Here is a 23,397-nt window from a genome sequence, read left to right as displayed (position 1 = left end):
ATTTGGAGAAAAAAAAAAAAGAAACAAAGAAAGAACGGAAAAAAAAAGGAAAAGAAACACAGACTATTAATCATTCAGTTATCCTTTTGGTACTTGAAAACATATTCATCTTTGGAAATCCCAAATAACCCTGTACCTATAATGCCGTTGGCCTTTACCTTCTTAACGCATTCAAATTTCTTTGCCACCAACAACTTCTTCAAATCGCTATCGAAAGAGTAACACTGCATGGACACTTGGAAACTGTCGCCTTGGGTCGCCTGTGAGATATCACCAAGGACCCAATCCAACAAATCTTCATAAATCCCGGATCTGATATACACTTTTCTCCCACCAATAGCAGTGATTTCAAACTGTTTATCATCATCGTGCTTCACTGGTTGGTAGGCAATCATTCCAATTGGCAATTTTCTATAGACCGCCACTTTAGCATTATCAACTTTGATTTGCTCAAGCTTCTTTGCTTGATTTTTCTTCACGGAGATGAATTCTCGTAGATCCACCCCAAATTGGTCTTCGGCCCCGGTGGATTCTACCAAATCACCTTGTTCTTTCAAGAAATAACTCTGTAATTTACAACATAACAATAACCCTGCAAAACTGGCCATGAAGAAAATCAAACAATGTAACGATCCACTAACATCCCATTTGATAAACTGCAACAACGTCAATCCAGCAAGCTTGTAGTTTATAAACGCGGCGTTCACCATGAGCAACACCGAGAAAGTAACAGGGCTCCAGAACAAGCTGATGGATAAGTCCAGACAAAGTCTTTGTTGGGTATCGATGGCGTACCGTAGGGTGGCAAGCCCGTACGATGGATTCAAGTCTTCGAGGGCCAAGGTCGGAGCCACTTTTACATCAAGGGCTTCGGTGATGTCTGCACCAATTTGTGGAGCAACAACAACATTATTAGATGCTGATGATACAGCAGAAGATGGCATGGTTGGTTATGTGAAGAAGATCAAAAAAAAAAACCAAAAAAAGATAAAAACTAAAGCACCGAACGAGATGAGATAAACCAGTTATTTCCAGTCCTTGTGAATCAGGGATATATATAGCAAAACAACACAATAATATTAATAATCAGCGAAAGGATGACAAAAAATATCCAGTTTCTCAGAAATACGGAATATTTTTCCACCCATATATATAATATTTCCTAATCTGAATCATCCAACCGTTGGATTCATCGAAGCATGCCCTCCTTCCCTTTTGGGCAACTAACGTGTGGGGCGACGCCGCTGCCCCCCCATCTGACGGCCGTTTAGTAATCCATCATGACACGTGCTACATCACATGACTACCCTCTTTAAATGATTCCAAAATCTACAATTCTTCTACTTCTTCAGTATTATCTTTTTATAATTAAATCATTAACGTCGTAATATTAGAAAGAAGGATGTTTCACTCTACCATCTTCTCATTAATCTCGTATAACCCATTGATAATTTGGAAAACCGCGGTGATTTGCTCCACCAAAATCTTTTCATTAGGATCATTAGGATCATTCTCCATCTCAAGCACCCCCAGACTTTGTAACATTCTCACCATCTTATCAGGATGCCATCTAATTCGTTCATTCTTGACCACATTAAAATACACCTTGTTTTGCAACAAGAGATCACTCCTGGTGGCCCCTTGCAACATTCTAGAGCACGGTTCCAGGCTATCACCACCACCACCACCGCCACTACCACTATTACTAAGAGAGTAGCAATCTTGTAGAACCACTTTCGCTCCCTCCCGGAAAAATGTTATCAAGGAATCCGAGGTCACTGAATCATACAGGTTTCCGGCACATGGCCATATGACATTTTTAATACTCCCAACCAACGACCATGACTTGAGATACTCTTTATAAGTTTGTTGGGGGATCTCACCATCATTATCTTTTGGAAGAGGTATCTCATTAAGCGGGTCCTTTTGTGAAGATTTAAGTTTGGCGAAAAATTCATTCTTCAATTGATAAGAAAAAGTATAGCCATCAACGGCTTTCGCAGGCGATTTTTGGACATTTGAAACATTCGCCAGTGGTGTTGCAGATTTTGCAGGGCCTTTTGCTATTAATTTATATCCATTTATATCTTTACCAGCTTGAAAAAACTGGCCATTAATCTTGTCATTTTCGACAACCGATGGGGGTGATGATGATGCTTCTGTTGGTTTATGATCACTATTATTATTATTATTATTATTATTATTATTATTATTATTATTATTATTATTATTATTATTATTATTATTATTATTATTATTATTATTATAATCAAATATTGTTCCAGTAACATTACAACGGGATGTTTTTTTAGTACCAGGACGATTTTCTAAAGACGGTTTCTTTTCCGTACGACGTCGTTTTTTGTTACTGTTTGCATTAGAAAATTGTGATGATTCAGGTCGATGTTCCATTCCCTTAACAAATCTAAACTTTCCTGCTAAAGGCAGCGAACGCAAAAATTCCAGATACTTCTCCCCCGCACCTCGTTCTTCCTGTTCATCTTCAGTTTCATCGTCTTTTGGCGGGGTTTTCATTCTTGTCGTGTTAGATCCGTTGGACATCGGGGTGTATGCCATTATCCCCGGTCCCAATTTCTGGGCTGTCGTGACTTCTTCTTCTTCTTCCGATTTCTGGGCTGCCATAATTCCTATTCTCGATTTCTGTTGTGAGTTATGTTTTGTATTGCTATTTGCATCCACGGACGATCGTAGTTTCTCCCAAGATCCAGTTCTTGGGGTACTAATCCCCATGTCGTTTCCTCGAGGAGTCAAAAACTCTATCACAGAAGAAGCTCTTTGAGAACGACCTGTAGTATCATTCATCAGTGATGAGGATTGCTCTTTTTTGGGTAGGTCCACTTCGAGATCCAGCGATGAGTATTCTGTCTCTGTCGAATAATCGGTAATGGTATTGTCCCCATCGTCATCTTTCGAGTGCGATATGATATTATCTTTTTTTAGATTCAGTATCTCCGAAGGTCGTGTAGTGGAAGGTGACGGGGTCACCCAGCATTGATTACTTCTGACATCTTCATCTTCATCTTCTGTACTATTAGACTCAACGAATGTGGTTAATGGCTTATTCTTCGAGCGTCGAGAGGGTTTGGTATTGATTTTATTTTTAGAGTTTTTGAAGGATAGCTTCCCAACGACAAAAGTTTTCTTGGTTGGTAGGGACGATGAATCAACAATCTCTTTATCGAAATTCGTCTCATGATCATCATTCGCCTGTTCGGTTTTCTGATTTCGTTTGGTTTCTCTAGTCTTGCTGCGAAGTTTACGACCCTTGACGAAGTCCAACATTACAATCTCGTGCAGCAGAAGACTATCATCATCATCATCATCATCATCATCATCATTATTATTATTTTCTTCTTCTTCATCATCCTCATCATCATCCTCATCTTCTTCAGAGCCATTTATGGTCTCATTAAAGGTGGTTTGCCTTTGATATTTGTTTGCAAAAGTTTCCCCAAACATCAAATCCCCACGTTCTCTTTCACCGCCATTATTTTTCCCTCCAAAATGATCAAAACCAGCCAATGAAGTCATTATGGTGCTTTCCAGACGGAAGTTCTTTCAAGTGTCCAGAAACTTGCACTGGATATGTGGCAAGACAGAAAAAAAAAAAGACAAGACAAGACAAGACAAGACAAGATAAGATAAGAAAAGAAAAGAAAAGACCCTTCTATAGAAATACCATCAATAGGAATCAATAATTCATGATGAAAAAAGCCAGGCGACTCCATCACTGACTGAAACCGCTGCTTATATTAAAACTGAGCGAGAAAAAATTCCCGATTGGGGGGTGGGCATCGATTACCCGGTGCGAATTCTCCAACATGCTTAGAAGAGACTCCGTAAATTATACCCTTACATTTTGTAATTACAAACAATGTGTATAATATATTTGGCGCGAAAAAACTTTTTCTATGTTTATCGAAACAAGATTATTTTCCTCCACATCTATCTAATATGGACTAAACTTTTGTTTCTTGATCTTTGTCTTTTCTTTACCATGTCTTTTCTTGTTCTTCTTGTGCTCTTGAATTTTATGGTTTTTATTCTTCTTTTCAGAATCGTCCATTTCGACATCAGCCTCTTCATTTTGATCAGCTGCCAATTTCAATACTTCAGTCAATGGAGAGCTCATTTCCCACACATTGATTTTACCATCTTCACCCCCGGTAAATACCAAGTTAGGATGTTTAGCACTTACCAATACACAACGCGCAATTTCTTCGCCGTGTGGGCGGTCAATTATCACCGATTTCGACATCTTCAATTTTTCTTTGGCAAACCTCACGAGTTTCACCTGATTTTTATCATTGATCGACCCGCATGCCACGTATCCTCGACCTTTGGAAGAAGACTCGACGTACAAATCCACCACGTATTCGCAACCCCATTTTTCTCTAATATCCCCAAACTCGAGGGGTTTTGGCTCGATTGCCGCTTCCACCGTCATGTCGTTCAATTCCGCCACCCCAAATGTCTCCATATGGGTTAATCCAAAGATTCTGGTACTGGTCAACCACCCTGCCGAATGGATCGATGCAAATTCCACCACTTGGTAAAGACAATCGTCTTCTAGTTCTTGCGAAAGATCAAAGACGTTGATACAGCCATCGGTGGACCCTGAGAGCAACAATTTCTTGTTTGTTGGATGGAAGGCAAGAGCAGTGACATCGTCGTGCTGGGTTTCTACCAACGACCGTACCAACTTGCCCTGGTTATTCAAATCCCAAAGATGAATATGGGCATCACTAGATTTCAATTCAGTGCCGGCTGCCAAGTATCCCGACAACGGTGAGTATGCCAAAGATAAGAACGCAATGCCCTTAGGATCGGAGAGTTCGTAGCTTGGCAGTTGAGGGGTTGGAGAATCGATGTTCCATACTTTGACGGCGTCGGTACTGCACGTAGCGATGGTGGAATCGTCAATGGCTATTAGTTTGGCGATGCAGTTTGCATGGGCTTTTATTACGAGTTTCGCCGAGGATGGGAACGACAGAGACAGGGAAAGAGAATAGATATGGATTTCCCCATTGGATAACGAGGCAGCAACAAGGGTATTATTTTTCAATGGTACGAGATCGATGATCCAGTTTGAACCGTGGGACCACAGATGGAGGAGTTTTGAAGTGATATTTTGGGACATGGTTAATAAAAGAGGGAAGTTTGCATTTGAATGAATGATGGGTCTAAAAGTATTCTCTCTATCTTGAAATAATAGAATTAAACAAGGATAGCTATATGTAGATGGAGAAAGAAAAGTTTTTATCTCATCGGGGGCCATATAGTGCACTTAGCAATATTATATATATATCACATGACAAATCACGTTTCAAAAATTGACCTGACATAATTAATTACCCTCCCCCCTCAGCCAACCAACCCAATCCCAATAGGGGAAGAAGCCAAAACAAAAACAGCGGCGGCGGCTGCTGCTGCTGCTGCTGCTGGGGACAACTGAGTGGTTGAACAAAGAGCATGGGTGTGGCACACCCCAACAAATACACATAACACCTGGAAAAAAAAAAAAAAAAGGGGTTTTCTGCCTGCAGACGCATCCAATTTTTCTCCATTTTATTATTAGTGGGTTGACACACCCACACGTATTTTATATTTATATATATATATATATATATATATTTCAATTTACTCTCTTTTGTGGCACACCATACATTATCTCTCTAATCATCACACTGTCTTTATTTCCCCAAAACAAGTTTGATTGTCTATCCTTCCAATCAGATAATACCCCCCCACACTCATACAAATTACTGTCGATATCCATATTATTTTTTTTTTTAATTAGCTGTACACTAATTTTTTTATCACTCCATCATCCATAATACTAATAATAATAATAATAATAATAATAATAATGCTCTTCAATAAATTCGCCTTGTCAGCTCTCTTGTCCAGTTTGGTCCTTGCCGACAACCAAAACAAGGTCATTCTTAACGATATCACTATTGTTACCGTCACCTATACTCCTGGCCAACCGATTTCCACTCCTACTCCAGCAGCGGCAACTTATTCGGTTTACCAAACTACCAAAACCGTCAACGGTCAAGTCACCACCATTAACCCACAAATTGTCCAGCCAATTACTGAGTATGTCACTGTGACTGCTTCTGCTGCTGCCTCTTCTAGTGCTGCTGCTACCTCTTCTAGTGCTGCTGCCACCACTTCTTCTTCTGCTGCCATTGCTGCCACCACTTCCTCTTCTTCTTCTTCTTCTTCTTCTTCTACTACTCCTGTTATTTCTTCAACTACATCTTCTACATCCTCTAGCTCTTCCAGCGCCCCAACTACTGCTGCTAGCACTCATACCGTCACCGTGACTGACTGGGTAGTCGAAACCATTTACGCTGTTAGCACCGTTTACGTGTAAATTAATTTGATACCTTGCCTCTTCTAGACTTCGTTACCCTTTTCCCCATTTGCTGCTTCCCATCACAGGCATTTAATTGCTTTATTTTCATTTATTTTTTTCAGTTCCAATATTGGTATATACCAGACAAAGAGAGAGAAACCCCCCCAGAAAAGTTATACTAGAATAATAATAATGGGAAGAGAAAACTGCTTTTAGTCTGTCTTATTTTTTCAGTTTCAAAGTCTTTCTTTCACACACACATAAATTAAAAAAAATTCATATATAATATTAATAACGTCAAAACTGCATTTCAAGAAAATTCCATTTATTATTTGACAAAAGTACTGTTGATGTTGAAGTTTCTTTGTTCTTTTCTATTCCCAGCTATCTATGTTTATTGGTTAGTGACACATCCATCTACTTTTTTAATCTTCTTTATAAACAAATAAAATTTTAATTATCGTTTAGTTTTTTTTTTTTTTTTTTTTTCAAGTTGTTCATTGCAGTAATAAGGTAGAATAATAAATAAATCTTCTGGGTATTGTTGGAGTTAAGTTAGAACTGGAGGGGGAATCACTATATATTTAGGAACGAACGAACGGCAAAACAAAACAAAACAAAACAAAACAAAACAAAACAAAAAAAGCCATCATGTTGGTGGTATCTTGAGATTCCCAACACAACACAACACATGGGGTGGGTCTGTACTTTTCTGTCAAATTTAAAACGAATCATTACCCATTATTACGTGAGCTGCTGCACTTCATTATCTACCAAAAAAGAGGAAATTATTATTGAATTCTGGTGTCCTAAAAGTTAGTAGAATTAACGGATCTTTTAGCCTGCCTGCAGTGGGTGTGGGTGGAAACTCAGATCCGCCAACCAGGCGCATCCAAAGCTTCTGGTTCATCTTTACTAAAATTCAAATCTACGGAATTACCAGGCTTCAAATATATCATGCATAATATATATATATATATATATAATAATAATAATAACTGTAGAATTAACAATAATGTCCTTCATTTCATATATATATATATAAATTATCAACATCTTCTTCTTCTTCTTCTTTTTTGTTTTTCCCCCTTTCCACGGTTTATTGATAACTCCGGTGATAAACGCATAGCGATACCAATTAACTCCGTCGAAAATAATATTTCTTATAGAATTTTAAAAACACAATGAAATCTTCGTCTCTTTTAAGTGTTCTTGTGCTTCTTTGTTCCCCAGCTATTGCTGCTCCTTTGAACCATGCGGTTTCCAGCGACACTTCCTCCTCCTCCTCCTCCTCTTCCATCAACTGGAGCACTGTTGATTACAATGTCGACTGGAACACCGTTAGCTATAACGTCAATTGGAGCACCATTAGTTACAACGTCAATTGGAGCACCGTTAGCTATACAAATGAATGGAGCACCGTTGGTTATGACAACCGTATCACCACCCTCACGAAAATGCCATCGCAAACCTTAGGTGCCGGCCACATCCATGCTCCAATCACCTCTGCTTCTTCGTCCACTTCTGCAGCAGTGATGTATGCTGATGAAGGGGTTTCGACGCTTTTTGATGACTCTGGAGACACTACAGATTCCGACACAACCACCAATGCTTCTGAAGAAGATAATGATAGCACCACAGTTTTCGATGACCTTACAGCGACCGCCCACTACACCACTCCGTCCATTACCGAAACTTCTTCTGCTTCTTCTGCCACCGATGCTGGGAATGCCGATGAAGAAGTTTCTCCATCATTTCGTACTGTCAGCAAGACTGAGACACATCATAATAACTCCACCACTAATGGCCACAAGACTCATTCGCACAAAACTAAACATTCTAAATCACACATCACCAAGACCACCAAATCTAGTGACACCACTACCAAGACCAGTACAAGTGTTAGCATCACATCCTCTTTGAATGCCAACGCTACTGAGGGAAAGACAACAATCCAAGATAATGCCTCTTATTCTTCATTGGTATCGTCTGAGTTATCTTCTTACAATTCGGCCCAATCGGTAAGAGCCAGTTCTCTTAGAGCCCAAGTGACCAATCCATACGATTATTAAAGGGAGTAGTGGTATCATTATAAAATAGGATAAATTGGGTTTTGTTTTTGTTTTTGTTTTCTTTTTGTTTGTTTGTGCTTTAAATTTTTTATTGATATATAAATACATATATAAATATACTATACAGTTATAGATTCATTGTTAGAAATATATTCGGGTAGGACCGAAATTTTGTAAAAAATTTTTTTTATCGCTTAGTTGGGGGCAGATCACTTGTCAAGAAATGGGATGGTAAATGGATATGATTCGATATGTCTTGAGAGATTATAGATGTAAATATGATATAAGCATTGTATAAAAGGGGTAATATATCACACACACATATATATATATATATATAACATGTTATCTGGTGGCATGGAAGAAAGAAAGAAAGAAAGGAAGGAAGGAAGGATATATAATAATAAGAAAGGAAGGACATCACATCACCGAAGATCGCAACCTGTCAGATAATCACAATAAAATAAGTAAAATGTCTCAGATCAGATCTTAGCACATAAAAATTTTCATTTTTTCGCAGTTTTTTTTTTTTTTATTGTTGTTTTAATTAAACAATTCTATTTTATATAAAGATATATCCCCCGTCACTCTTCTCGAGAAATGTAAATGCCCTATCACTATTCGAGACAACGACAACGACAATGGCACACGCACCAGACGACGACGACGGCGACGACGACAAAAACTGCTACGGAGGAGTCTTCTGGGTCTGCTGCCTGTGCTGCTATATGAACGACGGCAAGCGCCAACAATGCCACCAGTGCCAGCGTTCCAAGTGCGGGTTTTGCCACGAGGTGTAGGCACAGTACCACAGCGACGGGTGTCTGATGGCTTTTTTTCTGCCGTCAGAAAATTTTCTCTCAATAATCATTTGATGGGGGTACCTTGTGGGGAGGAAAGGAAAGGAAAGGAAAGGAAAGGAAAGGAAGACAGGATCTCAACAATTGGCCCCACCCCCCTCCCCCCCTCCCAACAGCAGGAAAAACCTCAAGATATGCTCCTATACTTCGAATCAGAACAGTTCCTCACAAACGACCCGAAAAACGCCTCGTTGAAGTCAAGGATCTTCGAATCGGCGGATTCCAAAAAGATAAAGTCTAACGGTAAACAGGTCCTTGCCCTAGTATCGTCCACTTTACGATACCAGCAGTTCCTCAAAGACATTATCAAACACTCGAAACTCCTTAAACCTTCCGGGACCACAAAAATCCCAAAGAAACTCACCCCCAAGTTGTCGCTCTTGCTCGTCCATGATCTATTATTGACGAAATCAGGAAGAATTCAGTCCGCAAAACATCCCATCAAGGACTACGTCTTGGCCCACAAGACAAGAATCCACTCAGAATTCATCAAGCTCAAGCTCAAACACAAAGTAAAAGATTTAAGTGAGCTTGTGAAAGACGACCAAGAAGATGATAATAACCGTGATTATACCCCGGTCAGATGGGTCCGTGTCAACACCATCAAAAGTACCGTCGACGCCGTATTGACAAAAGACCCTTTTTTCAAAAAACTCACCAAAGTAGACGCTTTTGAAAAAGTAATTGACACCCCAGGAACCATCTTCCACGACCCGTACATTCCCAACTTATACGGGCTTCACCCTAAAGATAAGGTCACCTCGACCGACGCCTACAAGCAGGGGAAAATCATCATTCAGGACAGAGCCTCGTGTTTCCCCGCCCACATTCTTCATCCTCTGCCAGGTGATCATATCATTGATGCGTGTGCTGCCCCAGGTAACAAAACCACCCACGCTGCCAGTTATGTGAAGAACCAAAAACACTCGATTGTCGCCTTCGAAAGAAATTCTGCTAGATCACAGATTTTGCGGAAGATGGTGGCCCGGGCTGGAGCTTCTAAGTGTATCAGTGTGAAAAATCAGGATTTCACCACCGCTAGCCCTAAAGAATTCAACGATGTGGTGGGATTCATTGTTGATCCATCGTGTAGTGGTAGTGGGATCTTTGGTAGATCAAAAGATGATAAGTTGAACAAAAATCAACCAGAGAAAAAAACACTGGAAAAGACCACCACCAATGAGGAGGAAGATATCGTTGAAGAAAATGATGATGATGACGAAGAAGAAGAAGAAGAAGAAGAAGAGCCTATTAGTGGGAAAGATAAAGAAAGACTTGCTAAGCTCTCGTCATTCCAATTTACCATTGTCAAGCACGCTCTTCTGTTCCCTCTGGCGAAAAAACTCGTGTATTCCACATGTTCCATTCATGCCGAGGAAAATGAACAAGTGGTGATTGATTTGCTCAATGATGGACAAATTAAGAACGCTGGCTGGAGATTATGTACCAGAGATCAAGTGATACCCGATTGGCCACGCCGTGGATGGAGTGATGAATTTGTAAAAGCAAGATTTGGCGAACAAGAACTGAAAGCTTTAGCCGAAGGATGTATTAGAAGTTTACCAAAAGTCGATGGGGGTATTGGGTTCTTTGCTGCTGCGTTTGAAAGAGATTAGAAGACGTATATTATATTGACAATAGAAAATCTGTTGTTGTATTTTAATTATTTTTTATTATATGATGAATATTATTTATAATAGCAAATGGCTTTGAACCATGGAAGTAAATAGATACGAAGAAGATTAAAAAGAAGAAGAAGATGATGATGATGATAAAGATGAAGAAGCAGATGAAGAAGAAGATGAAAAAAAAAACACACATTAAAATTATGACATTAGGTAAAGCTATTAAAAAAAAAAAACACATTAAAATTATGACATTAGGTAAAGCTATTAAATAACGTAACAAATAACTATTGATATTAGCAAAAAAAATAAAAAAAATGGAAGAATGAAAATTGCAGGAATTATTATTCCACAAAACAAGATGAATAGAATTTTTTTTTTTTTTTTTTTTTTTCTCATCAAAAATTATACTGTAAGAATGATCCACCCAAAGGCAACAATCGCAAGGGCAAGATTCATATGATTTTTTTTAGAATCCATGGCTCCATTGATTTTGACAGTCAGATTATCAACCTGACTTTTCAAGATGTTTTTAATGGTCATAGGATAAGAGTTTTTCGAATCAGTAGGCTTATTCTGGAACGACATCGAGGCTTCCCATAACATCACCCCACCAAAATGCGAATCACTATCCACCAGCTTGATGAGGGTTTGTAACTCGGCCGAAGTTTCGATATAACCGGTGCTTGAAGAGTTCACCGATCCCGGAAGTCCCAAATACACTTGAACGTCGGAGTTCAACGAGGTGTTTTGCGCGTAATCAGCCCAAGTATCCCAGTTGAAACTGCTGTTACTGTTGGCATTACAATCGTTATTGTAAAATTGCACAAACACCATGTCAAGGGAGTTCCCAGCCAAGATGGTGTTCATGTTCTGATCAGGATATGGACATTGTGGTGCCGCACTGTAATAGTACTTCTTCTTTGTGGAACTAGAGGTGTAGTTTTGTAAGGTTTCAATGAGAGTAACGTATCCTTCAGTTTGATCATTCTCGATGTCGAAATCAAACCCATCGATCACCGAATCCCCGAATGGTCTTGGAAGGGTGATGTTCGATTTGGTATGATTTTTTTCCCCAAACATTTGCCATAGCGTATGACCAAACTCTTGTGCTTGTTCGGTCGAATCAAATCCGTAGGACCCTGCTTCTCCTCCAAGAGAAAGCAAGATCTTCTTGTTACGCTTCTGACAGTACTTGATGTCTTTGGCGATCCGTGACATTACTGCGGTATTGTTCACCGAGAATTCCGAGTCTTTATGATGTGGGAACGATAAGGTTGGAATATATGTCTCGTATTTCGACGAGTAAGTCCCCGGGAAGTCTTGCATAAATGCCAACATAATGATATCGACACTGTCCCAATTACAATACCACCAGAGCTCTTTTTCATTATTCTTGAAGTTGGAAAGGTACCCTAGGGAGTTCTGCCCCCAGTAAATAGCGACGGTATCTTTCGATGTGGAGATATTAGTTGCTGGTGATGATGAGCCAGCAGTGGCAACTGCCACCACCATCATCATTAGTAGACCCGAGATTTTGGCAATGAATGATGGAACCATCTTTTCTTTTTTTTAGAAGTCGTACTTATTAAGTTCGCTATGCAAGGAGGTTATTAACACGACGAGGAGGAGTGGCTTGGTAATAATAATAATACTAAAAAAAAAAAAAATAGGTCTCAGACACTTGTCTCAATTTAGCCACCGTCAATTAATAATATGTGGAAAGTAATGAGTTTTTCAATGGGGAAAAGCAGGATAATTTGGGATTGATTCAAAGAATAGATTGATAATTCAAAGAATCGGGATCAAATATAATGGATGATGAAAAACAAAAAAATCAAAAAAAATCAAGAATTGAATATATAATACACAGATTTTCACCGAACCCCAACCTGTTATATAGTGTCTCACTTTCCGATGCTTAATGCTGGGACTAATGGGCATGATGAATAAGGATTTGTTGACGTTTTGCCTAATATGGGAGGGAGCGCTGCAGGCAGTGCATATTGACAGCCAGGCTTTGGTGAAAATGACAATATCCATCAGTTAGTGTTTATGTTTTCCTCGATTAGGAAGTGGTGGACCCTATTGATATCTCTTTTCCTTACAGTTTTTTTTTTTTTTTCCTCTTCTTCTTGGTCTTTATTTTGTTTGTTATAGTTTTTCTTATTGTGGTGTTTTCTGCTGGAGCCCTTTCATAGAAATATTTCTTACTGCAACCTTTGAATTGAGGATAGTTTTCTTTTTTTTCTTTTTTTTTTTTTTTTCGATCTAAATGTATTAGTGTCTTTGAAGGCACATATATCTATTGAATACGTAACTTATTTAAGTCACCTCATTCAATATAGCAATTATTAACTACTGTTCCTGATTCAGAATTACCAGTTTGCTCGCTATCAATTGCACAAAGCGAAATGAACGAAGAATGTGTGTGCGCGATCTCGATTGCCAATTAATTCCCCAAGAGATTGATATTTTGATGAGTTGATGGCTTAATTATAAGGGATATTTTTTTTTGACAATTAGAATGGCCCATATTTTATTTGATAAGTGGATAATTGGAATGATCCATATTTTTTTTTTTTTTGATAATTGGACCATATCGTTCAGATATAGGGTGGGATTAATTCATTTATTCATGTTATCAATAAGAGAGAGAGAGAGAGAGAGAGAGAGAGAGAGAGAGAGAGAGAGAGAGAGCGAAGTGGGGAGGGATTAGTGATAATTGTTTTGAAAAGAGTTTACCGATTGCACTGTCAAATCTATCATGAAGTCAGAGTGACGTTATGAATCAAATAGTTGTTCAGACCACTGTTGATTGTGACTTTATTTTATTTTTTTTTTTCTGTTCTGGTTCATTCATTTCCTAGAAACCTTCTTCATGAGCCTGCCATCGTGATCAATCTCTCTATAATTAATAATCAGTCTCTCAACAATTAACCTATCTGTTACTCAATCATTAATCAATCAATAAATTAAGATCAAGATTTCCATTTCGATCAAATTGATTTAAAATTTTGTGGCCATTATTTAATTCTCGCGACTTCCTCAAATTAAATGGCTGTTTCATTTGATATTATCGTGTGGTGTTAATAACATCATGGCCCTTCAAAAAAAACAACTAAAAAGGCATGTCTTCTTCAACAATCTTTTTTTAAAAAAAGAGGGCTGTAATGTAATATTCTTCAAGCGGTGATATTGGAACTTAATCAATCCATAGTCTTGGGTCTGAGCTATCTGTTCGATTTAATCTATTAGTTGGATCTTTATGAAAGATATTGAACACGTTGATGATATGACCCGGAGACATTTTTTTTTTGTTTTTTTTGAATTAATCAAATTCCCAATAATCCGTAATAGTTACTTATCGGCATCACGAATGGACTGTTGGAGAGGATAAATAGCTCAAAACAGTAAAAATAGATTCATTTTTTTTTTTTTTGTTTTTTGTCTTCCTCCCAATCTGTAATTGGATAATTGACTAATTAGTTTAAATAAGTGGCGGTTCAAAGAGAATAATAATAATAAATTACCAGAGATTATCTCCCCCCCCCCCTCAAAGTGATGGCCCAGAGATTCCCGTGAAAATGGTCGACGTCCAAAAGTTGGTTGGACATCCTTTTTTTTTTCCATGTATGTGTGCACCGTAACTGAACACTCCCGATGTGGTCATCATATTACCATTTTACTTTATCTTTAGTACGTGTACTTGTGGCAGTTGGGCTGTATAGGGAAAAGGAGCAAACACTGGAATAGAAAAAAAGAAAAATTTGCAACCGTCTTATTTTCGGAGCTGGGATACTGGGATGGAACGTGTGTGTGTGTGTGTGTTTTACAATATGTGACATCGAGGGTAATTCGCGGTCTGATCCTGGTCATTACTGCAAGAAAAGCACGAAAAAAAAAACGAACATAATGTCTCTCTCTCGAAGGCGTATCGCTCGCTATCAAAAAAAGTTTGCTATTTTTGTAATTTGGGTTGGGATGTTTTACCACATTGTTAATCCCAGAAACAAATGCTGCATCACGGTGGTGGTGGTGGTGGTGCAGCAGACTTTCCTTCCTTCCTTCCTTTTCCTACATGGGAGAACGATAATAATAATGGCGGATTCTGACTGTACAAAGATTCGTTTTACTTGGAGAGTTGCCAAATAAAATTAATGAAAAAAAAGATTCTGTGCTTTGTCTACAGATATGCCTCTCCCAATCTTTTTTTTTTTTTTTTTCCTCTATCTTCAGCCAGCTTTGACAGACAGAACAGAACAGCACAGAACAGAACAGAACCCGGTGACTGCCAGCGATGATGGTGCACCCCTCAACATTATATAACACTAAACCTAAAGGTAAAAACAGCATAATTATTATAATTTTATAAAACCAATGGGACTAACTCAATTCCGTGCTAATGAGCTCCTCTCTTTTTTTTTTTTTTTTTTTATCCCCCCTTTTGGGCTTCAATTGGATACGTTTTTTGTTTTTTTTTTCTTTCCCAAAACCTCTTTTCTTCCATACATGCAAGATTAAACAATGTCGATGGTGATAAATTACATTGTTACTCGGCAATAACCAGCCACAAAGCCATGTTGAGATGAAAAAAGGTAACTCAGAATAATTGAGCGACCGAATGAATGTCTGTACAATTAAAGAAGTAGCCACCGAAATGAAAGAAAAAAAAAAAAAAAAGAAAACTAAGCCTTAACCTCCTGACAGGGATGCAAATCAATGGATCGGCAAGCTTAAAATTCTTGGGAGAGTCTGGGTGCAGTAGACGAGACGAGACGAGACGAGTCTCTCTCTCTCTATCTCTAGAGGATCCTGGCTAGCTCCATCAAGCATGACTGAGGTACGGGAAAACATAAATATTACTACAATAATTTAGGAGAGCGGAACGTATTCAATATTATTGCAATTATTTCATCTTTGAGGGAGAGGGGGAGGGGGAGGGGGCTAATTATTTGGTTTTGTCATTAAGAGATTTATAGATGATCTTCCAATTTAATCGAATTGGCCATTTCCATCCAGCTAAAACTCCTACAGCACTGATATTCCCTGTTGCTTCGCGTATATAGGCAATTTACTTTCCTATATCGGTGGTGGTAATTTAATGGTGGTAATTGATGGATCTGCACAACAGCTCCTGTCAGATGTAAGATCGCATGCAGGTATTCTTTTTCCAACATCAGCAGCCCAAATTGTATTGGCAATGTCATATATATACATGTATATATATATATATATATATATATATAGGAACAGCATTCCAAGAACAAACATTCAGTTACCAATATCATAAATCTCTACCTTTATACCCCAAAATACCCCATACATCCATATTTTTCCGGTTTTTCTTTTTTTTTTTTTTTGGTTTTCCAATATTTTATTGTGCACCCTTCATTCATTCATTCATTCATTCATTCATTCATTCATAAAAATATTTCTGTCCCACCCACCAAAATAATGTCCAACCATCAAGCACTCGAAGTGTTTTTACAAACACCAATCAATTACAAAATGATACAAGCATTGGTCCACAATACCCTCAAAGTGCTCCCTTGCCCAGAAGACGCGTACCCTTCACCAAAGTCTTCTCCGAACCCTTGCGACACTAAGAAAAAAGCCCCATCGTTATTCTCGTTCATCTCGAGAATTGTCAAAGAGTCTAGCACCCATACCGGCACCCTCATGGCCACCCTAGTGTATTTGAAAAGATTACACGAGAAATTGCCCGCCGACGCCACCGCCCAGGACCCCAGCACCAGGCACCGAATCTTTTTGGCGTGCTTGATCTTGAGCGCCAAATTCCACAACGATTCGTCGCCTAAAAACAAAGACTGGGCCCATTTCACCGGGGGGATATTTGACATTTTCGAAGTCAACGAAATGGAATCACAATTATTGTTTTTGTTGGACTGGGACGTGTCGGTGTCCAACCCCGATCTTTTTGCAGTGTTGAAAGACTTCCTAGAGCCAATCAAGCAAGAAATCAATAATATCGTCAAATTACAAAACTTCCTTTCGCATCAACGTCAATCGCAAACGCGAAAGGAAAAAGTCTCCAAATTGAAAAAATCAATGAGCTTGGCGACAACAACTTCTTTCAAACAGACATCAAAGTCCATAGATACCCAGCAAAAAATTGCCAGAAGCACCACCGAGCCAAACCTCCTCCAATACCCACAGTACGAGCCATCATCGTCTCCAGATTCCCCGTCCATTATCGTCGTCGGTAAAGCCACCACAGTTAAAAGACTTCAACCACCGGTGTATATTTCTCCTTCTTCAAAAATCACCAAAAACGCCCAACACGAACCAAAGATCCCCGATACCCTTCCATCGCTACCACCTATCGACAAAAATCTCAACTCCCATCATCCTAAATCCAAGAATCTCAACTACCGCAGTGTCCAGTACGCCAGATCCATCAACAGTGGGCTTTCTAGTCTTTCTAACAGCTCCAGCAATGCCAGTCTTGGCAGCACATTGTCGAATTCCAGCTCGGTTTCTTCGGTGTTTAGCCAAAACCCAGGGCTTACAAATTCCGATTCCTATTCTTCCTTCTGTGAATCAGTGTTGGATGATTCCGACAATGATGATGAGGAAGAGGATTACTTCTTACAACCGGTTCCATTGTCAGAATCTTCCAGAGATTTGTTCAATTGGAAATACCAACTTGTTGAAAAAAACTTCAAGCCAAAAATGGCCAAGAAGTTAGAAATGAACAGACAGCAACACCCATTAGCGATCGTCAGTGATGACTGATTTGATTCGATTCGCAAACATAGAATTCCAGTGATTATTTTTTTCCCCTCCCCCTTCTTTCCTAGACCTCTTAATTTCTACCGTGCAATAATTCGCTCGCACTTTTCAATGTACTTTTAATAATAATAATAATAATAATTTAATCTCTACTTTGTTTATTTAATTTCATCTATACTTTGTTTACTTATTTGGTAAGAATTATCCGAAGATCTGTCTTTAAATAACAAGAACTAACTGTTTCCTGTTCTTCTTTCAGTTCGATTAATAACCTATGGTCTCCTTTTTTGCAGTTGTAAAGCGTTTGAAGCAGATTATTATTTATTATTTATTATTTAATATACATAATCTCTGACGCCATTCACGTGACATGCTGCCAAAGTTGTCGTCAAAACATTTTATTTTATCCACATTCCCTTCATAGTAGTAGTAGTGTGGACGGACTTTAACTCGGATAAGAGCGATATACTCTGGCCAATCGGATTTTCAATCATGATATGTGATACCCGCCACTGAATATGCTGATTAATGGACAAAATAACTAAAAGCTAGTGAAAAAATGCAACTCCGGTGGTAGCAATCGCAATTCGCCGTTAACTCCAAAAATACGCCGGCTTTAAAACTAAGTGGATTAGTAATTGAGGAGGAGCAATAATATATATAAGGGGCAAAATTGTTTGTGTTTCCTTTGATAGTCATTGCAATACAACATCTTTTTTGTAGTTAAAAATACAACAACAACAACAACAACAACAAAAAGATTACATACATATTAACAAACATTCGACAAGATGACCACCCCACACGTTAAAATCGTCTATGGCAGTGCCGGAATCACTCACATTGACAAGGCAGACATGAACTCTGTGGTTGATATTTTGAAGAAAAATAACGTGGACGAGATCGATACCGCGAGAATCTATCCCGGTAGTGAGAAGGCCCTCGGTGACCATGGGTTTTCTAAACACTTCATCGTTGATACCAAGGCAAGGGGGTTTGCGCCCAATGCCTTGACTTCGGAGGGAATCAAAGCTGCCATTGATGAATCATTGAGTGATCTCCAAGTCGATTCTGTCGAGACTTATTTCTTACATAGTCCTGATCCAGCCACCCCAATTGAAGAAACCTTGGCCGCGATCAATGAGCTTTACAACCAGAAAAAGTTCAAGAGATTCGGGGTGTCCAACTTCTCGCCATCTCAGGTGGAGCAAATCTATGATTTATGTCATAAACACGGATACGTCCTTCCTAGTGTGTACCAAGGTAATTACAACGCAGTGTCTCGGGCCATCGAAAGCGATCTTTTCCCAATATTGAGAAAATTGAATATTTCCTTCTACGCTTACTCACCAATTGCCGGGGGATTTTTAGCACGTACCAAACAAGACTTGACTTCGGGAACTCCAAACCGGTTCAATCAAAAAGATATGGTCGGGACCATTTATAACAGTCTTTACAATAAACCTGAGTTGGTCAAGGGGCTTGAAACTTGGGGGTCCCTTGCTGAAAAAGCCGGCACCACCAGAGCAGGACTTGCTTATCGATGGATCATCTATCATTCGGAACTTTCTAAGCAGAATGGTGACGCGGTGATTATCGGTGTTCGTAGTGTTGCGCAATTGGAGCAAATCTTTGAGTTTGTCAACGAAGGGCCTATCAAGGATGAATCCATAGTGTCTGAAATTGATAAGCTTTGGGATAATGTCAAAGATGAGGCACCAGTCAATAACTATTCCTTTGTTGAAAAGCAAATTTCTGGATGATCCCATTGAATAAACGACATTCTTTATATATATATATATGTATATATATATATATATTTGCTACATAGTTTGGATTTTTTTTTAATATCAATACATAACTTGATGTTTGATTCTTTGGATAATAATAATCACGTATATCACAGTAACACCACCATATAATAATAATAATAATAATAATATATCACCATTTACCAATATATGTCATGTTGGCCCCGGTGACGGCGTCTGGTTGCGAGCCCCCACCCCTTCCATCTGCGGTGCGACCACCTGCTTTCCCTTTTTTTTTCCGGTTGACTCATCCTTTTTTGATATTTCAAATTTAACCGTTTGATACCCCACCAAAATATTTTCCTTGACTAGAGATCACTTTTTGTTTTTTTTTGTTTTTTTCAAGTGATAATATTAAAATATTTTTATTATTAGTTTCCCCCCCTCTCCAAAAAAATGTCCTCGCAACAGTATAGATCTACCAGATCGTCCAGTACCTCACAACTCAGCTTCGAAGAAGCGGTGATGACAGGTTTGGCCCCAGATGGCGGGCTTTTCCTTCCATCGGTGATCCCCCAATTACCAGAAACCTTCTTGACCGAGTGGAAGGACTTGAGTTTCCAAGAATTAGCGTTCAAGATTCTCAGATTATACATCAACCCTCAGGAAATCGACGATGCGGGATTGCAAACCTTGATCAGCAAGTCATACTCGACCTTCAGATCCCCAAAAGTCACTCCGTTGCACAAGATTTACAACGATATCAATATCTTGGAACTTTTCCACGGGCCAACTTATGCGTTCAAGGACGTGGCGTTGCAATTTGTCGGGAATTTATTCGAATACTTCTTGACCAGAAAAAACGCCCATCTTGCTGCCGACAGTAAGGACCGTCACCACATCACTGTGGTGGGGGCCACTTCTGGGGATACCGGAAGTGCGGCAATCTACGGGTTGAGAAACAAGAAGGATGTCTCGGTGTTCATCTTGTATCCAACTGGTAAGATCTCCGCCATTCAAGAAGAACAAATGACCACCGTGGAAGACGCCAACGTCCATACCTTATCGGTCACCGGGAACTTTGACGACTGTCAGGGCATTGTCAAGGAAATCTTTGGGGACGTCGAATTCAACAGCAAGTACCACGTTGGCGCCATCAACTCCATCAATTGGGCAAGAATCTTGGCGCAAATCACTTATTACTTCTACTCGTACTTTGAATTACTCAGATCATCTAACAAATCTCCGGAGGAACTCAAGGTGAAATACGTGGTGCCAAGTGGTAACTTTGGGGATATCTTGGCTGGTTATTTTGCTAAAAAAATGGGATTGCCAATTGCCAAATTGGTGATTGCCACCAATGAAAACGACATCTTGGACAGATTCATGAAATCCGGGAAGTACGAAAAAGAATCATCCGAAGTCAAGGCCACTTATTCTCCAGCCATGGATATTTTGATTTCTTCCAACTTTGAAAGATTGTTGTGGTACTTGGTAAGAAATAACTTGGGCAATGACCAAGCTGCTGCCGATTTACAAGCCGGAGAAACCTTGAACAATTGGATGAAGGATTTGAAAGCTGGCAAACCAATCGAAGTCGATGCCAAAACTTTGGAAGCAGCCCGTGCTGATTTCGATTCTGAAAGGGTCAGCAATAGTGAAACCATCGAAACCATCAAGTTGGTGTACCGCGAATCTCTGCAATCTTACGTTATTGACCCACATACCGCCGTTGGGGTCAAGGCCACCCACCTTCAGAAAGCTAAGGACACCGAAAGTTTCGATTACGTTTCGTTGTCTACTGCCCATCCAGCTAAATTTTCCGACGCCGTTAGTAAAGCATTGAGCACCTTTTCAGGTTATAATTTCGAAGCCGATGTGTTGCCAGCCGAATTGAAGGCGTTGTCCACTAAAGAAAAGAGAATCAAGTTGGTGCCAAACCCTTCAGTCAAGGTGGTTGAAGATATCATCGTTGAAGAATTGGCCAAGGAAAATGCTTGAATTGTGATGTTTTTATGCTTTGTTTTTTTATTTTTACTTCCCGTTTATTTCTTTTTTTAATTAAAATTAATAATATATATTTTACATGTATCATTTGCTACGAATCAATAAATCTTGTCATTGATGATTTTCATTAGACATTATATAATACAAAAAGAAAAAGAAAAAAAAATTGGCCTTCATCATTGTAAATCTAAATCCTCTTGTTTGATGAACCCAACCAATTTCTTCACCTCCTCGGCGTACTTTGGATTCGACTTCATGAGCGATTGTAAAAGCTCTTCCTCATTTCCTTCTTGAATCAACGCATTGAAATCAAAATACTCTTCGTCGGAATCGGCATCATCGGCGAATTCCCCATCCCCGGCTCCTTTGTCCCCGGCCCTCGAGTCAAAATCAACGTCTTGCAAAGACGCTTCAATAATCAGTCTAATCCGCTCTTCAGGAATCTTTTTATTCTTATACAAGTACGGCAATTTGAATCTGATCAACCTTCTAATCGCTATCAAAATCCGGGGATTGTACCAGCCAAACGACTCATTAGGGACCTTGTTTAACGGTAAGTCTTTATTGAGGTCGAAAATCTCAACCACGTCGGGATCATGAAGATCTTTTACCAAAATTGATAAACTTTTCGGGAATTTGTCCCCCCAAAACTCAAACATTTGAGAATTGGTACTATTAGAATCCTCATCTTCATTGTCGCTATCCTCATCTTCTTTTAATAACGTTCCCGAACTCACTCCAACAACTCTGAACGATTCGTTTTGGTACATTCTATAACGTTGATCTTTTCTAGGATCCACTCCCATTTTAATACACATCATTCTCCAAGGACCTTTTCTAAACAAATATGACACGAATGGGAGCCCGGTTTTCAAACTTCTTTTTAAATATTTTGGCAACAGAAGCAACAACTGGCGTCGCAAATAGATCGGATGTTTCTCAAACATTTTTTGCAAATGCTCAATTGTCATTAAATTCTTGTACGCAAAGCTGGTTTCTTGGTCTCGTAACAATTCATTATGGAACGTCTGCGGGATCTTTTCACTGTGGAATTGCAAAGGTTTGCTATGGGGGAAAATATCATCCAAATCGAAATCATCTTCGTAATTAGAAACATGCTTGATTCTTTCAATCACTTGCACCACCAAGCTGGCCCATTCTTCCCATTCCCGAATAAGGGCAATATCGGGGGAACTAGGTACTTCAGGGCAATCCCACGCCATAATGGCGGCCCTAAGTCTTCTGGCCTTGTTGGTCGGCACCAATTTCGTTACTCCCGATTTCGACACTCGGGCAAAATTCTTTTCATTTTGTTGGTAGCCGTAAAAAGCCGGGACTTTCATACTGGAGAAAATTGGGGGAGGCGGAAGATCCAAATCCTCATCTTTTCTTGGTTTATTGTTAGCCGACCAAGGGTATTCGTCGATGGATATATCCAAGCTCAGAATTTTTTCCAAATCCCCCGTCAACACCGATCCGGCAACTTCTTGCGCGGATTTCGAGTTCTTGGTGATATATTGATAATCGCTCATTTCTCTAAACCGATAAGTTTTATTGATGATGGCCACCGGCTCGGTCTTTAAGTATAATGGTTGGTCCTTCTGTTGGCGATGATCATCGATGTACGCTTGCAAATTGCCGTGATATTTTTCATGGAGGATTTTCTTCAGCACGCTGATCTTCATCAATATATTATCAGTATGTGTCATCTTTCCCTCTATTGGGTGTTGGTATTTGTCACCGGGACGTAGTCTGAGTTCCAAAGGTTCTTGAGTCTTTGCCAGTTCGGCGATGGCACGGGCTCCTCCGGTCATTGCCACCGCTTTGTCGACATTTTTGATATTGAGAGGATACTCCACGCTGATAACCCGCGGGAGGTCCAAGGAATGAAGCCTGGCTTCCTGTTTTGACATGGTTTTGTGGGTGTTGATTGATGAAGAA

At 39.4% G+C, this 23,397-nt stretch overlaps 11 protein-coding genes across 11 annotated transcripts; 6 read left to right on the top strand and 5 right to left on the bottom strand. All coding sequences in view use genetic code 12, as the record gives it.

The window, feature by feature from the left end:
* Positions 1-74: 74 nt before the first annotated feature.
* PHO86 (Pho86p) lies at positions 75-944 on the bottom strand (the record flags this gene model as incomplete). The annotated part of the gene is made up of 1 exon (XM_064999187.1): positions 75-944. The coding sequence occupies one exon, from the start codon at positions 942-944 to the stop codon at positions 75-77; it is 870 nt and encodes a 289-aa protein (XP_064855259.1).
* Positions 945-1,407: 463 nt separating this feature from the next.
* DASC09_056010 (uncharacterized protein) lies at positions 1,408-3,552 on the bottom strand (the record flags this gene model as incomplete). The annotated part of the gene is made up of 1 exon (XM_064999186.1): positions 1,408-3,552. One exon carries the CDS (start codon positions 3,550-3,552, stop codon positions 1,408-1,410), a length of 2,145 nt encoding a protein of 714 aa, XP_064855258.1.
* A 418-nt stretch (positions 3,553-3,970) lies between these two features.
* DASC09_056000 (uncharacterized protein) lies at positions 3,971-5,161 on the bottom strand (the record flags this gene model as incomplete). Its single annotated transcript, XM_064999185.1, has 1 exon — positions 3,971-5,161. The coding sequence occupies one exon, from the start codon at positions 5,159-5,161 to the stop codon at positions 3,971-3,973; it is 1,191 nt and encodes a 396-aa protein (XP_064855257.1).
* Positions 5,162-5,890: 729 nt separating this feature from the next.
* DASC09_055990 (uncharacterized protein) lies at positions 5,891-6,403 on the top strand (the record flags this gene model as incomplete). The annotated part of the gene is made up of 1 exon (XM_064999184.1): positions 5,891-6,403. One exon carries the CDS (start codon positions 5,891-5,893, stop codon positions 6,401-6,403), a length of 513 nt encoding a protein of 170 aa, XP_064855256.1.
* Positions 6,404-7,569: 1,166 nt separating this feature from the next.
* Positions 7,570-8,457, top strand: DASC09_055980 (uncharacterized protein; the record flags this gene model as incomplete). Its single annotated transcript, XM_064999183.1, has 1 exon — positions 7,570-8,457. The coding sequence occupies one exon, from the start codon at positions 7,570-7,572 to the stop codon at positions 8,455-8,457; it is 888 nt and encodes a 295-aa protein (XP_064855255.1).
* A 994-nt stretch (positions 8,458-9,451) lies between these two features.
* On the top strand, positions 9,452-10,933 carry RCM1 (rRNA (cytosine-C5-)-methyltransferase RCM1; the record flags this gene model as incomplete). Its single annotated transcript, XM_064999182.1, has 1 exon — positions 9,452-10,933. The coding sequence occupies one exon, from the start codon at positions 9,452-9,454 to the stop codon at positions 10,931-10,933; it is 1,482 nt and encodes a 493-aa protein (XP_064855254.1).
* Positions 10,934-11,347: 414 nt separating this feature from the next.
* On the bottom strand, positions 11,348-12,502 carry DASC09_055960 (uncharacterized protein; the record flags this gene model as incomplete). Its single annotated transcript, XM_064999181.1, has 1 exon — positions 11,348-12,502. One exon carries the CDS (start codon positions 12,500-12,502, stop codon positions 11,348-11,350), a length of 1,155 nt encoding a protein of 384 aa, XP_064855253.1.
* A 3,897-nt stretch (positions 12,503-16,399) lies between these two features.
* On the top strand, positions 16,400-17,701 carry DASC09_055950 (cyclin family protein; the record flags this gene model as incomplete). Its single annotated transcript, XM_064999180.1, has 1 exon — positions 16,400-17,701. One exon carries the CDS (start codon positions 16,400-16,402, stop codon positions 17,699-17,701), a length of 1,302 nt encoding a protein of 433 aa, XP_064855252.1.
* A 788-nt stretch (positions 17,702-18,489) lies between these two features.
* Positions 18,490-19,461, top strand: DASC09_055940 (aldo/keto reductase family protein; the record flags this gene model as incomplete). The annotated part of the gene is made up of 1 exon (XM_064999179.1): positions 18,490-19,461. One exon carries the CDS (start codon positions 18,490-18,492, stop codon positions 19,459-19,461), a length of 972 nt encoding a protein of 323 aa, XP_064855251.1.
* A 444-nt stretch (positions 19,462-19,905) lies between these two features.
* Positions 19,906-21,450, top strand: THR4 (threonine synthase THR4; the record flags this gene model as incomplete). Its single annotated transcript, XM_064999178.1, has 1 exon — positions 19,906-21,450. The coding sequence occupies one exon, from the start codon at positions 19,906-19,908 to the stop codon at positions 21,448-21,450; it is 1,545 nt and encodes a 514-aa protein (XP_064855250.1).
* Positions 21,451-21,632: 182 nt separating this feature from the next.
* On the bottom strand, positions 21,633-23,369 carry TFC1 (transcription factor TFIIIC subunit TFC1; the record flags this gene model as incomplete). The annotated part of the gene is made up of 1 exon (XM_064999177.1): positions 21,633-23,369. The coding sequence occupies one exon, from the start codon at positions 23,367-23,369 to the stop codon at positions 21,633-21,635; it is 1,737 nt and encodes a 578-aa protein (XP_064855249.1).
* Positions 23,370-23,397: the final 28 nt, after the last annotated feature.

This window comes from Saccharomycopsis crataegensis, assembly GCF_037102585.1.
Source record: "Saccharomycopsis crataegensis DNA, jcf7180000000097, whole genome shotgun sequence".
Taxonomy (NCBI): domain Eukaryota; kingdom Fungi; phylum Ascomycota; class Saccharomycetes; order Ascoideales; family Saccharomycopsidaceae; genus Saccharomycopsis; species Saccharomycopsis crataegensis.
This window is presented reverse-complemented; position numbering and strand designations above follow the sequence as displayed.